Genomic DNA, 27,607 nt, shown 5'->3' with positions numbered 1-27,607 from the left:
TATCTTATCTTATCTTATCTTATCTTACCCTAACCCTGACCATCAAAAATTAATGCCTAACCCTGACCCTTAGCCTAACCATAACCATAACCTAATTGTAAACCTGACACTAAAACCACATTTTGAGCCTCAAAAATCCCTTCAAGCTAATGGGGACAGGAACTTTGTCTCCATAAGTGACTGTTGGTCCCCATAAATATAGCAGTATGCCAATTTTCTGTCCTCACGAAGATGTCTAAACATGTACACACACACATATACACACACTACCCTGTTTCAGGTGTGAAGTGGGGTTATGTGACTGATTTTTCTCTAAGCCTATCTTCACCTTAATCAATCACTCTGACCCAGATAAGTTCAAATGTGGACCACTTTGATGCTCTGACCCATTTAACAACACTTGTGTCCCTGAAGACAACACACAGCTTTCACTGTTGGCCTGACATGGAGTGTCGTGACTTGTTTGGTATGGAAAAGTAAATAAATACATTTTAAAAAATGACTAACATGTGTTATTAATATAGTGCTGCTGGGTGCTTCACTGTTTCCACAAGTGTTTCAGGTTATCTTCAGACAAAACACTAAAATTTAAGATATTAAGCCCGTATTGACACAAATACATCCCCAGTAACACGTCGACTCACATACAGGCACAAAAGCTCACTCCAAAGTCTCTGGCTACCCCTGCCCCACATCCCTCAACTTGCTGCAAACAATAGGCAGCACTTCCTGAAAGACAGGAATAACAGGGAACAGTTTCCTTCAGCAGTAAGTGGGGAATTAGAGAGAGTGAGTGGAGAGGGGCATTTAAAAGTAACAAAAAGGAAACAGCCCTGCAGGACTGAAACATACAGGCTGTGATTAGAAGTACTTACCACTCTGCTTCTCCTTCATTAAGCCAGACAGAAAACATATCAACTATATAAATGTGTAGGTCCCCATATACACAGAAGTCCCCTTACCATCATCAACTAGGTTCTGAACCCTCATATGCACATATGCAGACACACACACACACACTCTCACAGAAAGGGAGTATGATCCCTGCTGAATGACCTTCAAGGGAAACATGGGATTTAAACCCATGCAGAGAGGTAATGGTGTGTGTGGGTAAATCTGAGGAAGAAACAATTACAGAAAGAAAGAGAGAGAGAAATGCACAATGAATAAAAACAAGCACCAGAAAGAGAAATGACATGCCACATTTCTCTCTTCACCCTCCAGTCACTGAGGATTTTTTTTTCCAATTAAGGCTGTTATCTCCTCCACTGCCAGCCCTCCTTACAAGACCCCACCCACACGGTATATTCCCCCTCCTCATCATCTCCCTTTTCCTCTTTCTGTCAGTATTTTTTGCCCTAATTTCTTCTTCTTTATCCTCCTTTCCATAATTTCTTTGTTTTATGTCTTCTTCTTTTCTTCCAATATACAGGTTCAGCCAACCAACCAACAAACGAACTATGCTGTTTGTATCCCCCAGTTTCACCTCCCTTCCGCCTGTCTACCTCTTCATCTTTCACCTTCAGCTCTATGTTGCTCCTTTGTGTTTAAGCAGCTTGGGGCAGAGTGGCCATGGCTGGAAAGGGAGCTTCTGTGTTCTTTTGGTCAGCTTGTATTGCACTCTGTAAACAAAGACAGCTCTGGATTGGTGCTAGGAGCACAGCAGCACTGCAACATGGATACATTCCTTATCAAAAAAAGAGCCAATAAAGAACTGAGTATTATCCAGGGTGGCAAAACTTTAGATTTATGCCTTCGCCTAAACCAACAGACAGATATGCTGTTAATGCAAAATACTTCCAGGCAGTATCAGAAGTTGATCTGCTGATATCTGCATTACAAGGTCAGTGTCCTTTTATTTCTTCTCATCCGTCTCACCTTTGCCCTTCACTAAGCGAAACAGAAACTCACTAAAATTCAGTAAATTGGTGTTATTATAATGATAGTACCTATTTACAGTGAATACAGTGGCTCACTGAACGACAACATCCAGACAGCATAAATGGTATTAACCAGAAACAAGAGCTGCTTGTTCTGTTGATTGTTACAAAGAAGACGTAAATAAAGTGTGAAGGAAAGTAAAATGAAAGAAGGTCTCTGGTTGAATGACAGGCTGGCTTGTATTCAAAAGACAGAGTCTCTTGCAACCTCAGCTTTATTGTCTTTCTAACCATGATTTTTTTTCTTTCTTACATTCCTTCAATCAATCCTTCCCTAACATCCGATAACTCTAACCCACTCCTCCCTTCATCACATCTGACCTTGCCTCTGTCAAAGGTCAAGCAGCTGGAATGGATCGATGGGTTTTGGAGAGGGAAGGGAAGATTGCAGCAGCAGAGGAGGGGAGGAAACAAGACAAAAAAGGCGAGGTATGAGTGAGCGAGGGAATGAGGGCTTTGGTATGAAGGAGGGAGAGGGGGCGGACTGGCTTGAGTAGGAGGAGCAGGAGGAGCTGGACAGAGGAGAAATTTTAAGGGAGAGAGGAGAGAGATGGAAAAAGAAATCCCTGCATCAGCATTCCTCTGCGTCTCTATGGGAGCAGCAGGAGAGGAGGAAGGGAGGGAGGCAGGAAGAATAGAAGGTGATAACAAATGGGGAGATGCAGGAGGAGAGCAGAGGTGCAATGGAGGAGGGGAAGGGAGAGCCGGGCTGTGAGAGAGGGATGAGGGTAAAGGAAAACAAGGGTGGAGAAAATGAATGAGAGAAAACATTGCCCTTCTGCTTGTTTGACTAAATTAATTGTGTTTTACGCGTGTTTGTCTAACAGTGCGTATACATCTGTAGAAGAGAGGCAACTGATTTAATATAATATCAACCAATATTATCTATTTTCCGATCTATTAGTATTGATATTTATAACAGCTGATAATTAACTATCAGCCATTCCTACATTTACAATGGATGCATCCGCATATTAGCTTTAGCTCCAGTTTTTACACTGGGCGCCCTTCTGGACCCGACCCTTCAAAGGATTTTTTTAATTCGGTTTACTTCATGTTTATTTATATGCAACCAAATCATAACAACAGTTGTCTCAAGGCACTTTATACTGTGAGTTTTCATTTCAGTCTTGATTTTTACACCAGAGAGCACTCTGCAAACTTCCCTATTGGGAACGCCGCAAACACAACAATCATCTGAGCTGAGTAGATTTGGGCACAACATAATAAATAAATAATAATAATAATAAACTATGCGTAACAGATTTGGGGGCAATCTGTTTATGTTTTTGTTTTATCTGGATTAAAAAAAAATCGGCTCATGTAATATCAGAGTTTTAAATCAGAAACTATTGGTATCAGTATCAGTCTTCAAACTCCTACATCGGTCAGACTCTAGCAACTATTAAAATTCTTACTTAACTTTTACATGAACCATTTTCTAAAAATACATAAGATAGGAGACAAATTCACGAAAAATCAACTGAACGATTTAATTTCTCCACAAAAATGCACAGTTTGAATCAAGACAAGGCTTTTCGGTATGTAATTATGAAAGTGATGGAAATATTATGATGTGGCCTTTTCAACCCAAATTGACATTTGGAGGTTTGGACCAAAGGGTTTGAGAAATTTGTCACTCTTTATAAATAAAATAAATTATAATCTGGAATTCTTCAGTGTGGGATTAATGAAGTCTATATCTATGCATAAATGACATTGCTTCCTATATCAAAATTGACATAGTTTTCTAAAATATGGCAGATCTTGACCTTCAAGTTACCAAATGGAGAAGGCTAACATAATAACACTAGTGCACCATCCAAACCTGCTGTGATTAAGTATTAAGTATGTCATAAAAGAGGCATCATTTGCGGTCAGTGAAACTAATATGTTACAAACATATAAGTAAAATACTGCAACTAATAATGTGAATGTACCTAAGGCTAACACACAACTGCCAAAGACTAGCATATAAGAGAAGATTTGGCAATGATAATATAAAGCACACATGCAACAGCGGTGCTTGTTTCTATCATTGTTTTTCGCTCTGCAACTGGCAAACTAAAAAATGATAGCAGCCTATAAGCATATTGACAACGATTGCTAAAAATGTGTTTTTATTATATTAATATAATACAAAAACATGCGCATACAGAAACCTACCTATAAGTCCAACCTCTAATGTATAGTTTTTACCATTTATAGCAACACATGATACATATAAAGCAAAAACTAAAAAAGAATATTGACAATTCAAACGAGATGTAACAATCAAATTACATGTTTGTCTGCTTCTAATTGACATTATTTCTGTTTATGTAGCTAAATCATTAAAACTGTTACTCTACAGAAACTAATCCTCCTGTTTCCAGTTTGGTATTGATGGCCTGCAGCAGCAGCAGCAGCACAGTAAAGGTCTAGCCAGTGCACCGCACAGCTCTTCTTTTTAAAGAATATCGATATCAGTGCAGACCGTGGGCTGCAGTCACCACACAATCAATAATTCACAAACTTAATTTACAGCTGTGAAATACCAAGGCCTTTACTGACTGCATGCACTCCTGTCTGTGTGCTTAAATCCCTTTCTGTCCAGTGTGTTTATCTTCACCGTATAATTTTTTTGTGCATATCTGTGTATATTTTATCACTCTCTGAAAGGCGGCCGCTCTTATCACTCTCTTTTCTGTGATGTACTTGAATTCTTGTGTTTGTACTGTGCAGTCGAAGGTGAAACACAGATGAGTGAGACATTCCTTTGTGGATGAACATGCACACAAACACAGCTCTCTGAATCACATCAGCTATGTGAAGAACTCCCTTCACTGAAGGGTTAGCATGACTCTGCACAGCAGTCCCAAAACAAGGCTTATGAAACCATGTTAGTTCATAGCACATCAGGCATCCAGTCAGTCAACAGCCTGCTGTGCTAGGTGAGAAATAACCATGGTACTTTCCACTTGGTGAGACTTTGTAGCTCTGCTTTAGTGTATGATTGGTGACATAATACAATAGCCAATGGGCTATTTTGCTTTAGATGGATGAAAGCTTTCTTCCAAATACCAGGAACTATCAGGATCTTTTAATTGTAAAAAGTAAAACATTAAAGCCTGTGCTTAAAAAATGACAGTATAAATAACAATTATAACTCCAAGGGAAGAAATTTCATAGCAACAAGATTAGCATCCGGTTGTATCCATTTCTAATGGCCAACAATTAAGCTTTGTGGAAAACTGACATTTTGATAACTGAAAACAAAGGGTTGTGAATTTTTTCATTATGACTCATTACATTATTCAGATGACTCGAGAGCTGCTGTGTTTTGAAGGAAAAGCATTCAAAATGTACAGTAAAGAAAAACACGAACTGCAATATGAGATTTCAAACAAAATCTCATATTTGCAGGATATTAAACAAACCAATAATACTTTTACCAATTAAAACTGCTACAATATAAAAATCTATTCCACAGACTCATGCAAAGGAAGCTCAGTCTTTAAATCAAACCATTGGTGAGGGCTGGAAATATAAATCAAATCATTGAGATATTAGGGTGTTGCATCTCCATCACTGTGGATGTTAGGGATGGGGATGGCAAGCAAGCTATTTGAAATTCACTGAGAACTGTTCATCTATTTTTAAACACCCCCCACTTGTGGAAGCCTCACCTGGCAGAGTTGCACTGAACCTTTTTTTTTTTTAATTTTTTTTTTTTTAGAGAAGGTCAACTAAGATTTTTTGACATCTGTACAGTGGCATGAAATCTCACAGTGCTACACATATTTCAGTTTAATAGTAGTATTTAATGGTAGTTCAACAGAGGCTGGTAAATAGTTCAATATTGCAAACTTGTAGTAGTAGTACAAGATACCTCCAGGAGCTGAGAAAAAACAAGGGGAAATGTATATAATAGACAAGAAGCAGCTATTCAGAATGTACGTATGTGTATATCATCTGTAGTGGATGCACCACTACACTTCATCTGAAAGACAGCCAGGTGAAGGGTGATGAAACCCAGCCATCTTCCTTCAATCCACAAACAGCAAACGCCCAATTGTACCAAGGGAACACACAGTCCAGCCAGACCAGAGCAGACAGACCCAGATCCCCTGCCAGGAACCCAGCCATCCATCCCAACCCGAGCCACATCAGGGACCTGGTCCTGAGCCAAGGCTGTGACCATCAGACCATTAGACATTGGCAAAAGAGACAATAAGCAGAAAGAGGGAGGAATTGGATGCAGAACTGTAGCCTCATTTTCTGCTTTTCACTCACATTACGCTTCTCTCAGACCAAATCTATGTGCAAATACACTTACTCGTATTTTTTCCCATTAAAAAAAAAGGGCAGCAACATCAACTCTGTTATGTTTATTTTCACTTCACCGAGTCCTGACATCAGTTTCTATTCTTCCTTTTCATTACAGTTTTTATTGGCTACACTTAGTATAACAAAAAAGTCCCTAGAGTTGCAGCCGAGTGGCAGAAAGGAAGTGAACACCAGAAAAGAACAGACTCTCTGGAGGCTTCAAGACAAACTGAGCACAGTAAACAGTTTTCTTCAAAGGTCCCAAATCCACGACAGGCTAAATAGGGATCTGCCTGAACCTCAGTGTTTAAATGAAATTTCTAGTCAAGTCTGAACCTAAACAAACACACATCTTAACTTGTAGTCTTGTAATCTACTTCAACTGGCAAACCTTTTTTAAATGGTTTCTCAGTACATGGCTTCTGCAGCTTGGCCTCTCCTGACTCAGATGCAAAGTTTTGATCCTACCTTGTCAATTTCCTGCTGCAGGACCTGTTTAGCGACCTCCAGATCCTGCAGGCGGACCCTCAGCTCCTCATTCTCCTGCTCAAGACGACTCCTCTTCTTCTCCACACTGTCCAGCTGGCTGTGGAGACGGATGGACACGTCCTTTGCCACCTGTGAGGGGAAGATGGAGGGGTAGAGGTTGGGAAGTTTAGCTCAGTGCGTCAGTCGTCACAATGATACCTAAATATCATGCATGAAAGTCCATTTGCCTCAGAATTTCTTTTACACGGTCAGGTATTTGGGCACACAGACACATATTAGGACCCTGCAAGTTGTTCGCTTTATCAGATATTATAACAACATTATGCTGCCTAGCTAAAATGCTAAAATGATCCATGCATAGACTCCTTCAAGACCTTATCGTCTTCATCGGATCGTTTCAGTTTAATGACAATATCCACATAACATGAATAATGTGTTGTTCAAGTTATTAGGGCATGATCCATGATCCTAGGAAACACCTAACAAGGAACTAAAGTTACAGACATAATCATACTGTGGTGTGTACTTAAAATATTCTCAGCTGTAGCAAACCTAAGTCATATCCATTTAATTCAGACATCTAGGGTAAGAGTAGTTTCAAGCAATGTGTGTGTAAATGCATATTTTTCTCCAAAAGGAACCCCAGAGTGTTGTTATCTCGGATTGTAAGTTCACCAAGGTTGAGGGAGGTTACTTATTATGTTATTAATCTCTGTTCAGGTAAAATAGAACATCTGGGCTATGCAAATATCAGAAATGTTATTAAAATAGTGCTGGAGAAAAAAAAGAACTAGTTAAATACTTGTTATTTGGGCTGAGACTTAAGAGTGTATTATACATCAGGAGGAAGTTTATACAGGCACTACTTGGGGACAATGATGAGGGGACTTTTTTTTTTTCAATAATAATACCAGAAAAGATAATTAATAGCAGCCTAGCAGGGACTGATCTTTTATACATAAAATGATCTCATGAAAGTCTGATTGTGCCCCCCTCCCCGGACTGCCTCCCCCACCACCAAAGCCCTGAGGGCAGTTATTCATTAAAAGTTTCTAATGTCAGAGAGTGACACCAAAGTCGACACCAGCAGCTGGGGGGAAAAAAAAAATTAAAATCCCATGTGACAACTGCATTGCGGTTTTAGTAAAGCTATCATGCTGTTACAGTATTAAAAATCAGAACAACTTCTAAAATGAGGCGAGTTAAATAAATTTGTCTAGTTTGCAAACTTGCATGGCATGAAGCTGAATTAAGCAGCGTTTTGCTGTCTGAAAAACAGAGAGTGCCCTGATCTGCAACACCGATGCAAAACTGGTTCTTCAATGTGTTTTGGGGAAACAATACACAAAATTACACACCGACATCATCCCGAAACACTGTATTCAGTATTCACGTCATAGTCTTTACACAGCCAGTTAAGAGTTTGCATAGGGGCCCAGTCATATATCAGCTGATGATTGGTATTTGATAAATATCGAAAGGTCTGAAAATAAAGTGTGAAATATACTGATGTCAACGGCTGTTTTTCTGTTGTCCCATATTCATTCACATTCATGTGTTGTGGTTTGTTTGTTGTATCAGGATAGAAAGGGGAATAAACTGACAGCAAAAATCAAATATACAACCCCAAAATTATCAGTGTCAGCAGTAACACACAAACACTCGAATCAAGACTTTTTAGCATTTTTTTCATAAAAAAATGTCTGCACAAAGTATGATATCGCACAAAACACTGTGAAGAATTGCAAAAAATAAAAGGTAGTCAAATCCCAATTATGGCTTTCAGTATAGAGGTTTGTCAATTATCTAGCAGTGAAAATTACCAGAGGCTAATGAGCCGAAGCCCCGACTAAAGAGCAAAAACTATTCCACTGGACAGATCGCTGTATCGCATTTAATCAGTCATCGCTGGTTATTAAAGAAGACAAACACAGAAAAAATGAGCTTGTGCAGAGAAAAGGGGTCATTTGCTTTAATAAATATCAATTTCACCTTCAAACTGATTGCTTTTTGCTCAATTCAAACTAAATATGAGGGCTTTTATTTTAAGAGGCTGCATTACATTTGATCAAATTAAACTTTAATGGTTCCCATTGGGAACTAAGTAAAAGTCTTCATCTAGTGTTTCGGGGGAAAATCTGTTCAATCATCACTCAGTAGTTCAAAAATGCACTTAAACCCCATTAACCTCCATACTGATTTAATCTAGTGGGATGAGGGTTTTTGTCTCCAATGGTTTAACAGTTTATACTGACCACTTTTCATTTTAGCAGTTAACTGGTGCAGGCTTCAATGATTTGTTATCAATGAACTCGTTGTATTTAATATTTAGCTGTGAGACAGGCAGGTGTGAGTTTTAAAAAATAGAGGTGTTTTTTTGTTTGTAGTGTAAATAGTGCATATCTGAATAGAAGCTGCAGCACCAGTGGAACCACTATTAGTCAGAGTGGATTTATGTGGTTTCAACAATACTCCTGTTAGAGTTTATAAATGCATGTAACGGACTGTCTGCTTGTGCACTTTGTAAATGTGTGTGTGTGTGTGTGTATCAGGTGTCTGTTTGAGCATCACTGGTACAGTCCGTCTCGCTGCCTGTTTGAAACGACTCTCTTGAACACAGTTTGTAATTGTACGTCTGAATGTGTTTTTTTTACGTCTGTGTCTTTGTGGATGAGTTTGAATTGGTGCCAGGATGCACAATGCCCCTCTGTACCCTCACTCTATCCAAATGCTCTCGCAGCTCCACCATGCTCCAATTCATGCTCAAATGTGTGTGTGTGTGTAGTTTCTAATAGTTCCAGTGGTATTCAACTCATTTTAAGTCTTTATTTTAAGTTTTTTTCTGAACTTTATTCAGGCATCTCTCATCTTATTATTATATGAAGAGACTTTATTTTAGACAAAAGTTATTAACATGAAAATATTATTTTGTTGCTGTCTGTCTATCTGTTCATTTTCAGTCACCTCACATGTTGGGCTGGTTAAAAAAATATACCAATATAAGCTAACCAGTTAGCTATTGAACATTTAGTAAACTGTAATGTACTGTACAGCTGGATCCAGGAATATTTGTACACTGACACAGTTTTTCTAGTTTTGCTTCTATACATCATCATTATGAATGCTGCAACAGTCAATCAGGATGTGACTGAAATGCAAACTCTTTAATTCAAGGGAGTTAACAAAAGTATTGCGTACGTCTATATTTCTATATAACATGTCCTTGTATTTGTACACCCATACCGTGGTAAGCAACTTTTGACCGTTAGACTTAGAGTTGATTAGTTGATTAGTTAGAGTAGGGGTGTCAAACATAAGGCCTGGGACCAGAATTGCCCTTTCTTTGGAAAATGTGAAGGAGGGCAAAAATCTTGGACTTTTAACTTTATTTTCAGACGTTTTACAACTTTTCCTACCCATGCAAACCTCTCCCATGGCCCTTCATACTTCGTCAATGTAATTAAGTAATAGACAAACATTAAATGTGTTTTGTCTATCACAGAAATCTCTGTTTTGTAAAATTAGCCCACAGTAAAAAAAAAAAAAAAGAAAGAAAAAAAAGAAAGAAAGAAAAAAAAAATACTTAAAGGACAGTCTGAGGCATGAGCTACCAGAACTTGATATCCCTAAGCTAGAGCAAAAACAATATATAAAAAACACAAAGCCCAAAAGTTTTTCACTATGCACACACACAGATTTATGGCTTATCCATCTCCCCCTTCCTTTGTTCCTCCTCCCACCCTCACTTCTATATTGTCCCCTTCATTAACACTCCTTCGTCAGCCTTTTGACTCCCAGTAAATGCTGCACTGTTCTTCTATGTTAAAGGGAAACGTGAAGGAATTTAATACCATTGAAGCTGTGGTTTTTACCCAGCAACAGAGCCATAGGATGTAATTAGAATTCAGTCAGGGTGTCAGCTGACTGAGAAGATGTGTGTCTGTGCGCGTGTGTGTGTGTGTATACATGTGTGCATGTGTTAGAGAATGAAGGAGCGAGTGTGTGACAGGGAGGTGTGGAAGAAAAGCATTAAACCTACAGAAAAGGGTGAAAATCAGGCCGCTGGGGGGAAACAGTCACATCATTCTACAAGTGGCAGTTAGTCACCCAATCACTCTTTTTTTCATGCACACTGTGCGGTTATTTGTGTTTGATTGCGCTTAACAACTGGAGTCTTGTTTCTCCACAAACACACACACAGCTGCTTTCTTTCCATAACGGACATCTCTCTTTAACAACGACTCTATCCCTGCAGATCTTATCAGAGGGGTTTTATGTGCAGCCGCTTGTGTGTGTTTACGTGGCCGTGTGTGTATTTGCATGCACTTGTTCTTATCCTGAGGTACAAAGCATACAAAAAAAATATTTGGCACTCGCCTCTTGAAAGAGCGGTTTAAAAAAATTAGATCAGTCTAATTTAGACATACGCAGGTTATCTGTGGGTTTATGTTAAGGCAAAAAGTTGAGCATGTGCATACTGTACTTATCTGTGTTGGTGAAGGGTGAAAAAAGGTATTATGACAAATTATATATCAGTTAATAATTTACAGAAATCTTGTAAAAATATATTTACAGATAAAGAAAATATAATTTATGTCTTTACCTCAACTCATGAACAAACTCTTTTATTCAATATGTTTCTTTTTTTAACTCATGCACTGCAGCCCAGAACTGCTTGTGATAATGCAAATGCCCAGTGCAGATAACAAAATGATCTTTTACATGCCAGCTCAGTAATGTAAAGTCTGTGTGTTGTGTGTGTGTGTGGTTGCACCACTTTTCACTCATCTGAGAATTGTGCAGGTTATGATAATCTGATGCATCACAGCCCATGCCTGTCCTGGGTCCTGCTTCCTGCTGTGCTCTACCGCATATCTCTTATTGTCTGAGGTTTTCTTTTTTGTAATTTTGTCTCTGTACACCACCACTGCGTTTAAATCAAACAAATAAGTCTTTTAGCTTTAATTCAGGGACTTAGCTAAAGCATTGCATTAACTGTTTAGGAATTACAGCAATTTCTATGTCCAGTCCCCTGGTTTAGAGGTACAAAATTAACTGAGCCTTTGTCTGGCAAGTGCTTTAATTTTTACCTGATCAATTAAACAACTAAAAGATCTGGAGTTGGTTTAAAGTGGTGCGCTTGCATTTGGTAGCTGTTAACCAGAACTGGAACAAGACATTAATGTAAGTGAAGGAGGCCATTATTGGCAATGACAATGAGAAATAACAGCTTAAGCAAAATGTCTTCATCTGTTTCTTCCACTAAAATCCTTAGTTTATGTGCTAGCAGGTTGGCATGCTATATTTGAATTGCTCAACAGCTGAAAGAAAACTTTTCCAACATTGCTACAATGAGCCTATCACCAAACATTTTCTTGAAACCTACTCTAACTAAAATTCCAGAGCTTAACGGAAAAGGGTCCCTAGGCAAGCTCATTCTTGATTTTATGCTAGCTGGTAAGAAATCACCTGAACTGAATGGATGATAATGTACTCTGCTACACCGCACACGTAGCTCTTTAAGAAACAGGATTTACATGTGTTACACCACCTAATTTCCAAGAAAACATGACTGAGTACTGACCTCGGATCTACAGCTGTTCTACCTCACAGCATACAGAAATTAAAATAAGACTCGTGCTAATATCGTGGTTCAGATAGCGACCGACAGGTTCAGTCAGTCCTGATGGTCTTTGAAATCACTCACAGTTACTAAACCACTTTGGCTTTGTCCATTGTTTTCCAACTTTGAATTTTTAAGTGCTGAACATGTGTGGGATTCACAGTTCCATTTCTGAATGCCACTTCACTCTGCTTTGTCTGCCTGCACTCCAGCGCTATAGCCATTCTGCTGTCAAATCAAATAGGAACATAACCATTTCTGCTAATGTAAAAATATGACAGTAACAATTGTTCAGTCTGTAGTTTTATTTACATCAGCACTCTGCAGCGGTTCAGCCTTCCATTTACCAATTTAGAAATCGCTGCAGATTCATGTCGGGGAGCGATGACTCTAGTGAAACTGTAACACTCAGCCTTGGAGTTGAGCGCATTGTTTTTTTTTTATGAGCTCTGAAATATGCTTACAAAGAGTGGCTCTATGTAGAATTATTGACTGCCTACTGTTAAGCTGAACCCATCAGTTTATCTTGGATCAGAGTAATGCTGAATAAGCTTGTAGCAGCACATATAAACAAGGAGTGTTTTTGAAAAGCTATCTAAAACACCGCTGCTTGCTTGTAATTTCATTTCAGGTAACCCATTTTGAATGTTTGCATGCAGTAATTAAACAGTCGGATTTTTTATTTGACACATAATATGATACAATAAAAAGCCACGCAAATAACTGCAGTATATTCAATTTGATCCTGTGAGAACAGGAAACAGCAGCTATTAATAAATGTAAACACGATGACATGCTGTCTAGAGAATGACCAGTCTTCAGTCAGTCCCAGTGTTTAAAGATAATATGAGGTCATTAATTTGAAATTTGAATATGAATTTGAATTGAATTACAGACTGGAAGACAAAAACTATTTCAGTTCTAACTATTTCAATCTAAAAGGACAGTTATTTATATTTCTAGGCCTTCAGTGATCCAAAGTGGATATCTTCACTATTGCTTCGAAAAGCCTAATGTTGCATCAGTGCATCATTTTGCATGAGTCCTGTCATCATTTACAGCCCTCAAAACACAACCATGATAATGATAACTTATCACAGTATGGAGGAAAGAAAACATCCCATATGACTCTATCATTTGTTTTTATTAAACTTCAAATATAATTCAAGGTAAAGGTGAGGAGAACACATTTTATTTAAGTCTGCTCAAGTGAACTGCCTGATTTTGATGGAGACGGTGGGTGACACAGAGGTAGCCCTGGTCTTGATGTTTACTGTTCACGATGCTGACCTTTTCCACAGTCGTCCAACATTCTGGCCCTTCAGTACCCACTTAGAGGGTGTTACGTCACAAGTGGTCTGCTTCGTGTCTATATATAAACCATTATGTGTGAAAGAAGAAGAGAAACAGACAGTGTTGTGACAGCTGTGCAGGCTGTGATCCATCTATCTTAGAAAAGAGGGTGTGAGAGAGAGAGCCACAAGGAGGGAGAGAGAGAGGTAGTGAAAAGTGAGGAATTCTCACAGTCGCTGGCATGCTGGGAATGTGTGATCTCGCCTCCAGTATCACCAGCAATCATTTTTAACCATGTTTTCATTAATGCATGCATACAAACAGGTATCTGCTCAGTAGGGGTGGGACTGAAGCTGCTGTAGTTCTTCACAGGGCACGTCCTGTTGCTATAAGCACTTCTGCTGGACTCTGTAACATCCAAAAATAATTCTACATAAGCATTTTACTGTTAACTTCCTGAAATGTAAAGCGTGACACACGCATGGAAACAGCAACTTCCTACAGTATGTGTGTGTTTGTGTGCGTGTGTATGTGTATGTGAGAGCAACACAAGAGGAACATTTTTACTGGAACTCACACAGTGTTATTAAACAGTAAAAACAAATCCCACTTTAGAAATTTTTATCACAAGCACACACACACACACAAGCACACACACAATGCAAATAAGATATAAGATAAATGTACACTGCTGCTTTTGATGATAGTGAGCATGTGTGCGTTTGGATGGCTGTCTTTTTGTGAGAACTAGTGTAAGGCTTTCAGAGTGACGACATCTTGTCTAGTCCGTAACTTTTCAAGATGCATTGAGGTTATAGCTTGTGGTTAGTTGAGTATATTTTTAAAAAACATGGTTCCTCTCAGCTGGAAGTCTGTCTGATGTTCATGCGTGAATGAGTGAGAGGCAGGATGACTCTTGACCAAGTGACAATGCATTTATAAGAACATCTACAGGAAGCACCCTCCCCCTAACACGCACGCACACACACATCTACTGTGTGGTACAAAGATAGGAAGTATTATAATGGAAAAAATGAACTGAACTAAATGACAAAACAGAGAAAAACGAGAAAAAGAATTCATAAATATTTGTCAAATTATTATGGTCTACTTTATATATCGTGTTGACATTACCGGGAGCACAGACTGCACACAGGTACCATATGTAGCATAAATATTGTACAAAGCACCGTAAAGCTGTCCTGATTTACACTCACTGCTGCAGAGGGCAGGGGTGTCTCCTTATTTGGGCAACTTAAAAGAAGTGTTCAAGGCCCAGGCCTAATGCTAAGCTATGCTAAACACCTTGTAAATCTCTCTCACAAAGGGAATCTACTCATCTTCTGAAAAAGGTAAGTTCACCTTAAAAGTTTTGCCTTTTAAAACTATATCCTTTTAAAATATTACTTGTTCTCAGGTGGAAATCATCTTAAAACAATCTACTTGAGATACAGTCAGATACAGTCACACCCTTAAGACAAGTGAGTGAATAACTGACTTTTTTCTGGAAATGTGAAGTACCAATGAGCTAACATCATGAGAATCCTAACAACTATTTCCTCTGTGTGTCCAGATGCCTGTTGCCTGTGGGAATGAGAGTAGTGAGTGAGTAGGACAGGAAATGATGTCAGGAATTCTCATAGAGAGTCTGATGGCTGTAGACCTACTGAACCCTTACAAACACACATATAAAAACAGGCAGTCACATGCAAGCAGACACCCGCAAGATTTCTAAATGGGCACAAATAAGAGCACATGATGTACATAAGGACATGTTTGTGTCAGAAAGTATTCACATGACAAACACATTAGAGTGAAGACACACTCTTTCTAGTTCACCATTTCTTTCACTTGTCATTCTGACTTTTTTCCATCTGACTTTCAGCCCACGTGCTCTCCCTAAAGGACAACTAAAGGCCTTGAGAATAGACTGAAAGAGGCAGAGTAAGGAAAGGAGGAGTACTTTTGCTGATTTGTTTCCACTTGCATGCGAGTGAGTCATCGAATCTAATGCATCAACAGTAGTTAAGCCAATTACTTTTGCAAAGCAGCTCAGGGCAGAGCTGCTCGGCAAATCAAGGTCAAGTTGGACCATGAAGTGCAAAAACACTGGGGCGCGTCAACCACAAGAACCGTAGCTCAATAAAACGTTTTATACAATAAGTTCGCACATTTCTCTGGAGCAAGAAGAAGAAGAAGCACTGAGATTTTCACTCATGTTTACTCTTGTTTAAGATAATCAGTATGACTGTCATACTTGATAGCTGTTTGGCATTGCACCAAGCTTTTGTGAGGCCTACTGTAAATGCAAAGAAACATGTATTTTCAACCCGCTGTCAAAACGAAACTTACATATAAGGAGTGAAAACCAAAGTGGAGCTTTTTTCTTGTATTGTTTGATTTTCGTTGAGTAATTTAAAAAGGTGAATCAGTGAATGTTTATTAGTTATTTTATGACCATCTTGCAAAGCCTCAGGGACTTACCACCCTTTACTTGGATCACTAGCTGATCTTATGGAGCAACAGCCACTCAATCTAAACTGATAGTTTTATGTTACATTGCACTATGAAAGGGGCAGTATAGAGCTACTACTTAATGCACTTCTGTGTACAAATGAAAACACTGGGCTTTTTTGAATCTGGCCTTCTGGACTTCATGCCTATTAAAGGATAAGAACACTGACGCCAGCATACCATTGCTACACTGGTAGATTTTGTGTAAAACTTTATGATGCATCCCCTTACGATGAACCATTATAAGGGTACTAAAAGAGATTTCATTTAAAAAAGGAAAATATCCAAGTAATTTTATGTCAGTAAATTATTGATTTTTAAACAGAGTATTTGTAAATTCAGTGTGGTTAAAAATATGGGAAAAAATCCTTAAAAAATTAATACAGAAAACTGCTTCATTTTAAAACGGTACATTGTGCCATACTTTTACTTTTACTGTGGGGATGAACTGGGGGATGTTTGTGCATCTTACTGCTTAATTAACTGTGCATTCATTTTTGAGGCAATACTCCACTCAAACCTATGAACATTTTCCAATTGAAAAATGTCCTTTGATTATTTTCACACATCTGATGTCAACTTTAGGGTTACTAAAATGTGCACAAAAATACAACAGTGCTAATATTTAGTTGTACAACAAATGGCACATTACAGACAGTTGGATGATTTTGGTTTCTATGACTTAGTTAATGGCAAAGTTGAAGAGTCTCCAAACAATTTCGCTTGTTTTTATAATTAAACTTTTATGCTCTGAGTCAGAAATTCAGAGCTTTTAAATCTGCAACACTGAAAACCTTTAAACAACGTCAATTTTTTTTAACTCCTATTAAAGCAAAGTGAAGATTAAAGTTTTCCAGTACAGCCTAATCACAGTGGAGTCATAGGGGTAGGTAGAGTGTGTGTTTTTAAAATACGAATAATGAAGCTACCAGAATAAACAGAGGAGTGGCTGATACACACTAGAGAAAGAGAAGCTTAGCCACGGCTTAATGCATGCAAACACACACACACACACACACACACACACACACGAACACACATGCAGAACAGTATGTTGTAACTTGACCTGGCATCTGAGTCCTTGGCCCTGTCGGCAACAAGGCACAATCAGCCATGTGTTGTGAGAGAGAGACACAGAGAGGGCAGACTTGTCTCCCAGCAGTGTGATTTTTTTCAGCTTTCTGTGTTAACGATACCCCTTTGCTGATGCAATCAACAGATGCAGACTTAGCTCATTTTCCCCCTCAAGCTTTAGTCTTTCCATGCATCATCCCTGCCATCACTCCCCTCTCATTTTCTAAACATGACAACTGGCCACTGAATTCAAACAGGGACTCCCTTCTGCCTTTGAGTTGTTTTCTCATTGGCCAATTTGAATTTTCAAACACTGACCAACCACCCCCTTCCCTTTTAGTCACAGGATGTACACTCATCCCTCCCTCTTTCCGTCCTCACTTCCCTCCTTCCTTCCAAAACAACCAGATGGTGATACAGCAGCTAAGAGACAGACAGCAGCAGCGGGCGGGAAGCCCTTCGAGAGTGATTCCACGGTCTCACTCTCTTGCACGCTCTCTCTCTCTTAGAGGATAAAAAGCCCTCATTGTGTCGTCCTTCACGTGGAAAATGTTGGAGGAATGCTATAAATTTCGCACAGAGTAACGGTAGTCCAGGGTCAGTGTGACAAAACACACACACAAAGGCTTTGCCCTAAACTCACCGTGTTCCTGTACAGCTACTGCAAGGCCCTACCAAAACAGACTGTGCACATAGACACATTTATAGTGTCTAAAATGTATCAATTTTATCATTGGTGGGGGTTTCCTGACTAATCAAATTAATTGCCTGTATAAGTGGGTTATTACAGATAGCCCATGTTATAGGAAAAGGAAGGAAATTCTTCAGAAACAAAAGCTCGAACTCGATGCAGTTTTGTGACTTTCAGAGTGTGACAAAAACTGGGTCAAAGGAATCTCCATATACAGACACATCATCAGAAAGCATTACTGTATCCAAACATATCTTCTCTTATGTCACAAAAATAGTGATTGAAGACCGTTGCATAGCAAAAATTATGCAACCGTGTGCAGTGAACTTATGATCTTGTCGCCTTTGAAACAATTGCTTTGAAGAATGCAAGTCTACGGCAAATCGCAGCAAGCTGGATTCTCCAAGATTGACTGAAAGTGGTTGCCCAAAGGTCGAGCGTGTAATGCCTGAACCTCTGTATATTTTACTTCTAAAGATCAAAGATGGTAGAAGAAGTTTAATTAACTCGTTAGCTAATTAAACCTGACAGCTGTGTTTTTATTATTGAGTACCTTAGAGATGCTGGGATTAAAGACAAGACATCTAACGATGTTCCACTTGACTCTTTTTGAGACCAACTTCATTTGAGTCCACACATCTTTTAATTTCCAGCTCAATCTCCAACACTTACTTTTACATCCTGCTCTAGTGTTCGTATCAGTTCTCCATCCACTTGTCCTGTTTGGGCCACGCGGATAGAGCGTCGTTCTGCCTTCCTCAGCCGGTACTGCAGGATGCGGCAGGTCTTGTTTGCCTGAGGAACAGGGGCAATGTCAGCAGATCATGTTATGCATCAGCTGTCTAATCCATCTCTAGTACTTTGCTTCACTGCACTGTTCCTTGCAGCAGTCATGTGCATGTAGAAGAAATGCAGAAAACATAAAATGGCAGGAAAGAGCATTTGTTGCATTTATTTTTGGAGCCCAAATTTGCTTTTCAGATGTAAAATAAATGGAATTCTTTCTTCACGAGGTCATTTTTGGCTCATTAAACCAGTCTGTCTTTGTAACCACATACCTGCTCCAGCTGTTGCCGCAGTTCCTGCAACTGGTAAACGTCTTCCTCCATGTACATGTCCCTCATCTCCAGCATCTCAGATCTCAATTCCTCCATCTCATCCTTGGGGCAGTGAAAATGAGAGAGTATATAAGTGCGTCTGTTATTTTTACACATAGCTAAGTACTCCTCCAGTGTTAACCTGTGGAGAAGGTGTAAAGACTTCTGACTGAACATCAGGCTCTAAGTGGCTGTAAAGAGCTGACAGCATTATATGCACACACAGGATTTTTGTCATAAATGCAAGGCAATCATCACTGTCATCAGAAAATCACTCCATTAAACTTTCCAACATCGTAATGTAGTCCATCAATCACCTCTTGCTGCCATGTATGACTACATCTTCTTCTTTATCACCCTCATAATTGCATAACAATCAGTGTCCTCTTAAAATGAGCTTCTGCAATATTTTCTTACATCAGATAAAAGGGGCCATGCAAAATAGAGAACTGCATGACCGAGTAAGATAATATGACAGTGAACTGTACTCTTGTTTTTTGCCTCACTCCGAAGGTAGTGCTAAGGAGACCAAAGGTCAGGGTATAGCTATTAGCACACCTTGGAGCAAACTCCAGGATGTGGCATCTGTGGATTAAGAAAATTCAAAATCTAAGCAGAGCATTTGGATAGTGTGGGACTGCACTAAAATACAACTCACAAATACTACAGACCAGTATAAATGTTTCATTCAAACCAGTGTTTTTATCTACCCCCGTTTTAGTCACATGCAGATGAATTATTCATTTCAGCCTGACAGCATGAATTGCATCACACTTCTGAATCATATTTAAGGCGCAGCTCTGTCTGTGTTTCCAATGAAATCAAGTATCACACCCCATAAAAAAAGGAAAGTCTAGGTCACTCTGTTTTACGGCAAAGCACGACAATGTGCTTACAGAACTGTTAAATGAACGTGTGCTGGCAAAAATCCCTGCCTCTAAGTATGAGCGTGTTTGTGTGGGTGATGTGTTAGCATAATGAGCCAAATGAGTATGAGCGGCTGTAGTAATAGTAGTGCTGTCATGACTTACTACAGTAAAGAATGTGGGTCAGCTTCTGCAGAGCTCCAAGTGCAGCAACAACAAGCTGTGCGGGTGTGTGTGCATGTGTATTTTTGTGTGTCTGTATGTTTACTATGTGCACAATATGAAAAGCAAGGTGAGCAGTGTGTGCCTGCGTCTCCACTACGTACGCACTAAACTGTACAAGGATGAATCATAACCGTGTGAGCAGGTAAAGTAAAATGGATGGATTTAGTAATGTTTCTGTGAGTGGCACACCGCTGGCCACTGCTACACATCTGTGATAGAGAACAGAGTGAACGAGAGAAATGGAATGAAGTAAAAAGAAAGGAGGATGAAAGTTAATAGCATGAAAAAGAATCAAAGGGAAAGAGCAGACACAAGAACAAAACCCAAATTCTGAAACTGAGAGGAAAAGGAATGAAAGAACAGCAAAGCAATAAAAGGGAATGTAAATGGGAAACAGGAAAAGAAAAATCAGATAGGGAAAAAAACAGCGTGAAAACTATCTAGATGGAGAGGGAGATAAAACATGACAGCAGAGAGTGAGGAAGTGAGGACACGAAACCAGGGAATCATAAGTTAATGTGGTGAGAGACTGAGACTGAGGGAGAGAGATGGTCCACTGACCTGCTTTTCACAGCTAACTAAAGAAGAACAGTGAAGAAGGTCTCTGTCATGTGAGCGAGTCAGGAGAAGAAATCAACCAATCAGCTGTCATGTTAGTGAGTCAGAGTGGTTAATGTCAGAAATGAGTGTGTGCACACATCTGCTGTGATAACAGTCCTCCCTACCTGGCTCTGCAAATCTGAAACCCACCATATTTTGTTGTCAGTTGTGTACGAGGTGATTTAGCTAATTGCTTTCAGTATTTTGTCCCAGCTTTATGAGAGTGGCATTGTCAGGTTTTCATCTGACTCTCATATTCTTACATTCGTATGTGTATTCTATTCTATAAAGAAGCCTACAATAATACAGAGAAAACCCAAACAATCAAACAACCTCTTATGAGAAAGCACTTGGCAACAGTGGGGAGGGAAAACTCCCTTTTAACAGGAAGAAACCTCCCAGAACTAGGATCAGGGAGGGGTGGCCATCTGTCACATACAGCCCGGGTAAGAGGGCGAAGACAGGATAAACGAAACACGGCGGAAGAGAGCCAGAGATAAATGATAACTAATGATTAAATGTGGAGCGGTGTAAAAACAGAGTGAGTGAAAAGAAAAAAGAGGAGTGAAGATGAAACACTTGGTTAATAACGGGAAGTCCCCAGCAGTCTAGGACAAGTGCAGCCTTAAAAAGGGAGGATTCAGGGTCACCTGACAGAGCCAAAACTATAAGCTTTATCAAAAAGGGAAGTTTTGAGATTAACCTTCAAAGTAGAGATAGTGTCTGTCTCCCAAACCCAAACTGGAAGCTGGTTTCACAGAAGAGGGGCCTGAAAACTGAAGGCCTCCCATTCTACTTTTAAATCCCAGAGGAACCAGTCTCAGAGCAAAGTGTTCTTTTGGGTGATACGATGGGCCTGATTATACAACACCTTGTGTCTGAGGAGTTAAACATAAATTAAATATAAACACAAAACATAAACATAGTGGATCTGTATGGTTTTTATGTTCATTTAGGCAATTAGGCAGCAGATCAAGCTGCTATTCTGTGCATTTCTATCACATTTGCTATATTTACATAGATCCTGTATGTTTATTGTTATTATTATTTTCAGATTAAGCCTTCAGGATCATAACAAATGATCAAATGACTCATTGAAGGCACCATTGCATTTATTACCACTATGTTTTCAACTATTTAACTCTACCACCAAGGTCGTCTTTTACAATTTAAATTACTCCTAATTGGTAAGTGAAAACAGCCATCTGCACAAGCTGCACAGATGCTCATCTGTTTGTTTAAATTGCAGTCACAGGACGGACATTCCTAAAAATGAAATCCAGAAAATCTCGTCTTTCTTTGTGAAACTGTGTCAGGTTAGGCATAACATGAAGAGCAGCACGTCCCTACTCCTGGTTTATTGTGTCGAAATACAGCATGTGGACTTGAATGATGATTCAACTGTACTGAGCGTAAGTTCCCCCCTTGACAAGGCGTGCGGTGACTAAAGTGCGTTCAACAATTTGTCAAACTGTTTGTCAGCATGGCACCTACAACCTGACGGTGTATGTTCATGGTGTAGGAAAGCAGGAATGTAAGTACAGGCGTCAGTAATGCTGCGTGCGCGGTACGTGAAACATCTAATCAGATATTCTTTTGTAGCTTCAACAGAAACACAAACAGTAAGGTATAAAGTCGCCACTAATGAGATTCAAACAGCTGCCAACTGTTTTGATCTCCTACGGTGATTACCAGCTGAATGGGAAACAGCTCGGCACCCAGAAAGAGTCTGCATATTCATAGGATGGCGGTGGAAGACTGGCAGGCTGGAGATGTAAAGCATGAAGGAGGAAAAAAAAGATGAATTTTGAAGCGGTGGAAAACAAAGAGAAGGAACTGGAGACTGAGCATTACAGCAAGGATTTATGATAAGTCTGAGAGCCTGATGCCTCTGCAGCATGTTGTTTTGATCGTCTGATCACTAACCAGGTGTTCCTCGCAGCTGCAACAACACACACAGCCAGACTTACTTCACTGCCAACCCTCCCGTGGGGCTTTGCCGTGGTCCAATGTGATATGATGCCCCATATTCCGTCAGCAGCCACACACTGCACCAAATATGCACCAACTAGGATGACGTGTGTTAATGATAAAAGAAAGGAGTATTTTGGGGACCAGGAGTGGGCAACCAGAAACTAAACCAAAGATCAAAACACCCCCCAACAGTTAAAGAAACTCCTGGGGAAAGTGCTTTTTGCTTAGAGACAAGCGCTGCTAATCAATTACCACAGGCAATCAATGTCTGACAATCACTGGCTTGTCTGGTCACTGCCAGGTAGTGCTAGGGGATATGTTCCCTAGCTGATCCTTGCCTTAATCAATCACTCTGGAGGGAGGCTTGACCAGCAGCTCGATGTATATAATACATTTCACTGCCTGCAGATGTACTGTGGGAGCTGTGAGATGCCTATTCTATCAAAAACACTGATGAAATCAAATCCTCCTGTGAGCTGAGGTACTTTGGGATAATGCAACAATTGTTTAGTTATTGTTTTCAAGAGTGATGCTTTAGTGTTTGACAGACAACAGGAATTTGATACCGATGCTGCCAGTAGAGGATCTTTTTCTCTTTTTTAATATAAGAGTTTTGCACTTTTATGGAAAACCCCACTCAAAATTCACAACTTGCAGGATTTCCATATTTACTTCCACATTTTAGGTGTTGAGAATCTTTAGGCAATCACACAGCGCTCTACCTCTGTGTTAATACAATGCTATTAATAATGCCTTTAGGAGCAAAGCAGAATACAGCAGCAGAATGAACCGTACCTCCACTGTGCCAACATGCGAAGCACAAGTGATGAACACCAAGTGCAAAATCTCAATCCAAAGCACACCATTGTTAACCATTTACAGTATTTCACCGTTCTGCAACTGCAGATTTTCTATCAGAAACCTATTCTGTCACCAGGAAGCAGCATGTTGTGCTCATGCGTGGCCAGGGGTGCAGACAGACTCTCTATAACATCAACATCCTTGTAGTGAGTACTCTTGGGAGGCATCCAAAGGAATCTCTACACAGTGAGAAGCAGGTCAGAGTGACTTTTAGAGGCAGACTTTGGAATAAAACAGTATGACAGAAAGATGATTTGTTTAAGGAATGAAAAATGACAATGACGTCAAATTGCTAAATAGGCCAGGTGTATGCATGTGACCAACGTCAGGAGTGTTTTTCATGGGAACCCATGCAAAATCTGGTGTCACTGCTTGAAAAAAAAGACTAAAACCCTGTTTGTGAAGCACTATGTAGGTTAAGCAACTTCAAAAACACGAGCTGACATATGCCGAACTTACTTTGAGGTAATCATTCTCAGATCTCAGCTCTTCTATTTCCCTGACAAACTCCTCGTGCATGCTGTCCATAAACTCCTCTGTGAGGTCTGAGAAAGCCAGAGATGTGCTGGCGGGCACCCGGCTATCAAATGAGGTGACCGATCGCTCCTCGCCCGGGGATATGCTCCCTTCTCCCGTCTCGATACCGGTGGAGAGCCGGTCCTTCTCTCCGGAGGAGCAGGTGGTCTTAGCAGCAGCAGCAGCAGCTTGTTGGCTGGTTCTGTCCGCCAACGCGCCATCCCTGAGCGGCTTCTCTAACTCCGGCCCGCCGCCCCTGCTACTCCTCGACTCGGCGTCGCTGCTCACAGCGTCCGTGGACAGCTTGTTTTCCTCAGAGGCGCAGTCCGACAGCTCGGAGCTGCTGTCGGTTGGGGAGAGCTTCCCCGGGGCGCATCCAGAATCCTTGGATAAATCATCGGATCCTATGCTGGCGTCCGACACCTTCCTCCGCGCTACGGTGCTTTTGATGGCCTTGGACGCCGAGCCCTTGGAGGACATGCCACCAGAGAGGGAGGATTTGCCGGCGGGTTTTCCGCCACCACTCTTCTCCCCTTTGCCGTCCTTCCCAGCAAGACTTCCCACGGGGCTGCGCCTGGATATGCGGCTACCCAGATGAATGGCTCCTGGCTTGACACTCAGGGTCGGGGTCCCAATCCCTCCTCGGATCTTCGTGAGCGACCACCCGGGTACATCCTTCGGTCTCGCCGGAGATGGGGCCCGGTTGATCTTCTTCTTCTGGCCTGGAGTGTGAGCGGACAGCACGGCAGAAAGGTCCGCAGATTCGGGCTGCTGACCGGGCACCGCGTGCTGCATCTGCCCGCTATCCGAGCACTCCGTCCCGCCTCCGCTTTCCATCTTCTGCCGGAGATGGAGTCTTCGTTCCTTGGGCGAGGCGAAGACGAGGTGAGTCGGAGAGTTGTGGACATCAACCTCCTTTGTTTTTGTCATTCATTCCGTTTAGGCAGATACGAGAAAAATAGAAACGAAACCTCCTATTTGCAGAAACAGGAGGCAGAAGTTAGGAGTGTGAATAAACAACTGCAGAGCCACACAAAAGGAGGAGATCACTCCGGCCACAATGAGGGCTTGCAACGCAACAGGACGAAGCGGGAAGTAGAGTCTAAAAGATCGAGAAAAGATAAATACAATCCAATTTTCCAGTTCTGTGTGCCGCAAATGCACCAATTATTCCGCTTTGTTCTGCTGGATCCTCCACTCCTGTCCTCGGGATCTCCCTCTCTCTGCCTCGATGACACAAATTAGCCGGTTCCTGCTCAGAGGAATTGTGGGTGAGAACAGACGGCAGTGCGGTGCCTATGGTCACCTCTCTCTCTCTCCTCTCATATAACGGGATGTAGCTCTGGAGGAGAGAGATAGTCTCGTTTCTGCAGCTCTCTGCCGCCACCAATGCAAGATATCAGAAAAACAGTAAGACACAGCAATAAATAAATAAATAAAATATTGTGTAGAGACTCCAGGGCTCGGAGGACAGGGCCCATTTATGCACACTTAAGTCAGCTTAAAATATTTTCATACAGGTCAGTAAAGCAGCTGTGTGTGTGTGTGTGTGTGTGTGTGTGTGTGTGTGTGTGTGTGTGTGTGTGTGTGTGTGTGTGTGTGTGTGTGTGTGTGTGTGTATAGCAGCCAGACCAGAAACCTTTCCTTCCAAAGTAACAGATATTTAACATGCACGCAAATCATAGAAGAAAGGTCACAACAGCATACAGCTGCATTGTGGGAGGTGAGAGCATCACCTGACCCCAAATGTGTGCATTAATGTAGAGTACACTGTAGGGCTCAGATTATCTGTCTCCTTCTAAGCAAACAAACAAACAAAAGATTCCTCTGACATCACACTCAAGCAAATCTTTCTTATTCTTCTTAAAGTTTAGGTAGATAGGTTTGTCGCAAACATCGCATGAAAAATAGTGTCAAAGAACAATATTTCTTTTGTTTTAAATAAAGCATGCAATTTATAGTATCCCTTCTGTTTCCCTCCTTTCTGTCACCTGTTTATCTTTTACTTCTCAGACTGTAGACTGTTATTATCCTGCATACTGTCCCACTGTTCCCCCATTATTTATTGCCTCCGACAGCTTTAAATTTGTAACCTTTGGAGATCCCTTTTCACAGTCCCACCATTATTCTATCACAACTAATCATTAAACCTTAAGCGGCTATTGATATCCTGTAATTAGCATGTGCAGTTAAATTTTACAGAGCGCTGAGTCAGGCAATTCTCTGTTTTGTTGTGTTAAAGAGATTGTATGGGTTTTAAGGCATGGCCGAAAAACCCACGAGACCCGTCACCAGTCAAGATAAACTACTTACAGATAGGCGGAAAATTAAGTGATAACATTTATCCCATAGTGAAACATTTCCTGATAGGTAGGGTCTCATTCAGAGGTCATCAGGGGGCTAACCGAACAGTTTGAAATGAGTGGAGCCTGTGCTACAGCTCACACAATCATCAGATCTTAACCAAACTGGATACCCATAGGAGGTTTTTCAAGTAACGTGTTAGATATTAGTCCACCAAAATCTTGGTCTAAAGCTGGACACCAAAATGTATTTTTTTAATAAGCCGTATTTGCTTGTGCAGCATGTTTATTAGCATATACAGCATAAGTAGGAACCATAAAGTTGATTTTTTAAAATGTGTTTGTGCATTATTTTTGATAACTGACTGAAGGGCCGTGTCATCGTCTGCCATAAACTGTATTTTTGTTTCAATAAAGCTACAAAGCAGTGCTGGATCTCCTGCCCTGTATGCACACAGTCGGAGATTTCCAGTAATAACCATCGCATGGTGCAATCTCAGTGGGCTCAACAAATGTGTGTAAACACTCTTCCAAGCAGTTAGAGCACATTATGACATTTAGCAGCATTTCTAATAACATTTATTCTCCAAGGCTCCTTTTTTGCCCATCCTGCGGGTGCTTGTAACCATCATCTGACTAAAGTCTTATCACAGAGACAATACAAACCATATTGATTCAGTCCATGCTGTCAGACTCAAACTCTGTGAATGTCTTATGAGTAGAAACTTGAGGACAACAAACACAGAATCGAAGCCATGAGAATAGATTTTCCCACTCAGGGATCAGGGCTGGTGAATGGCCATTTGCTATGTGCTGAAGCAGTGGGCTGTACTGTGTTTACATCTGTATAATTCATGTAAACACGCGGCTACAAAAATAGCACTATTGTAGGACTTTCTAAACTTAAACACATTATGGAGCAATTACGTTCTCAGTCCATCACAAGCAGCTGCTGCCACGTTTCACTCTGTATGTGATCTGTCATGTGTGAACGATCACATAGTTATCTACACACATTTGTATTTTTGACGCATTTGGATTCAGCCAGAGAAATTAAAAATCTCACTGTGCAAAACAAACATGCATGCAACATTTTTACTGTTTTTGCACCCCCGAGAGGATATTTGAAACACATTCCAATGAAACCTCACACCTTAAAGGAGCATCCAGTGAGTGAGACCACACCAAACCTCTCTGAATGAAATAATATAACCGATTAAATGAAAGCACTGT

General features: G+C 40.5%; 1 protein-coding gene across 2 annotated transcripts in view; it reads right to left on the bottom strand.

The window, feature by feature from the left end:
* The window catches only part of mtcl2 (microtubule crosslinking factor 2), an 85,710-nt gene extending 60,344 nt beyond the window's left edge, over window positions 1–25,366 (bottom strand). For both annotated transcript variants that reach the window (XM_086278238.1, XM_086278239.1), the window contains exons 1-4: window positions 24,015–25,366; window positions 18,991–19,092; window positions 18,605–18,727; window positions 6,717–6,866 (exon numbers count right to left, since the gene is read on the bottom strand). In XM_086278238.1, coding sequence (XP_086134364.1) covers window positions 6,717–6,866; window positions 18,605–18,727; window positions 18,991–19,092; window positions 24,015–25,001 — 1,362 coding nt within the window. In that variant the 5' untranslated portion in view covers window positions 25,002–25,366. The remainder of the gene's footprint in view (window positions 1–6,716; window positions 6,867–18,604; window positions 18,728–18,990; window positions 19,093–24,014) is intronic.
* Window positions 25,367–27,607: the final 2,241 nt, after the last annotated feature.

This window comes from Aulonocara sp. 'chitande type north' Nkhata Bay, linkage group LG20 (genome assembly GCF_057382095.1).
Source record: "Aulonocara sp. 'chitande type north' Nkhata Bay isolate Kocher_YH1m ecotype deep benthic linkage group LG20, A_spYH_male_GT1.1, whole genome shotgun sequence".
NCBI lineage: Eukaryota > Metazoa > Chordata > Actinopteri > Cichliformes > Cichlidae > Aulonocara > Aulonocara sp. 'chitande type north' Nkhata Bay.
This window is presented reverse-complemented; position numbering and strand designations above follow the sequence as displayed.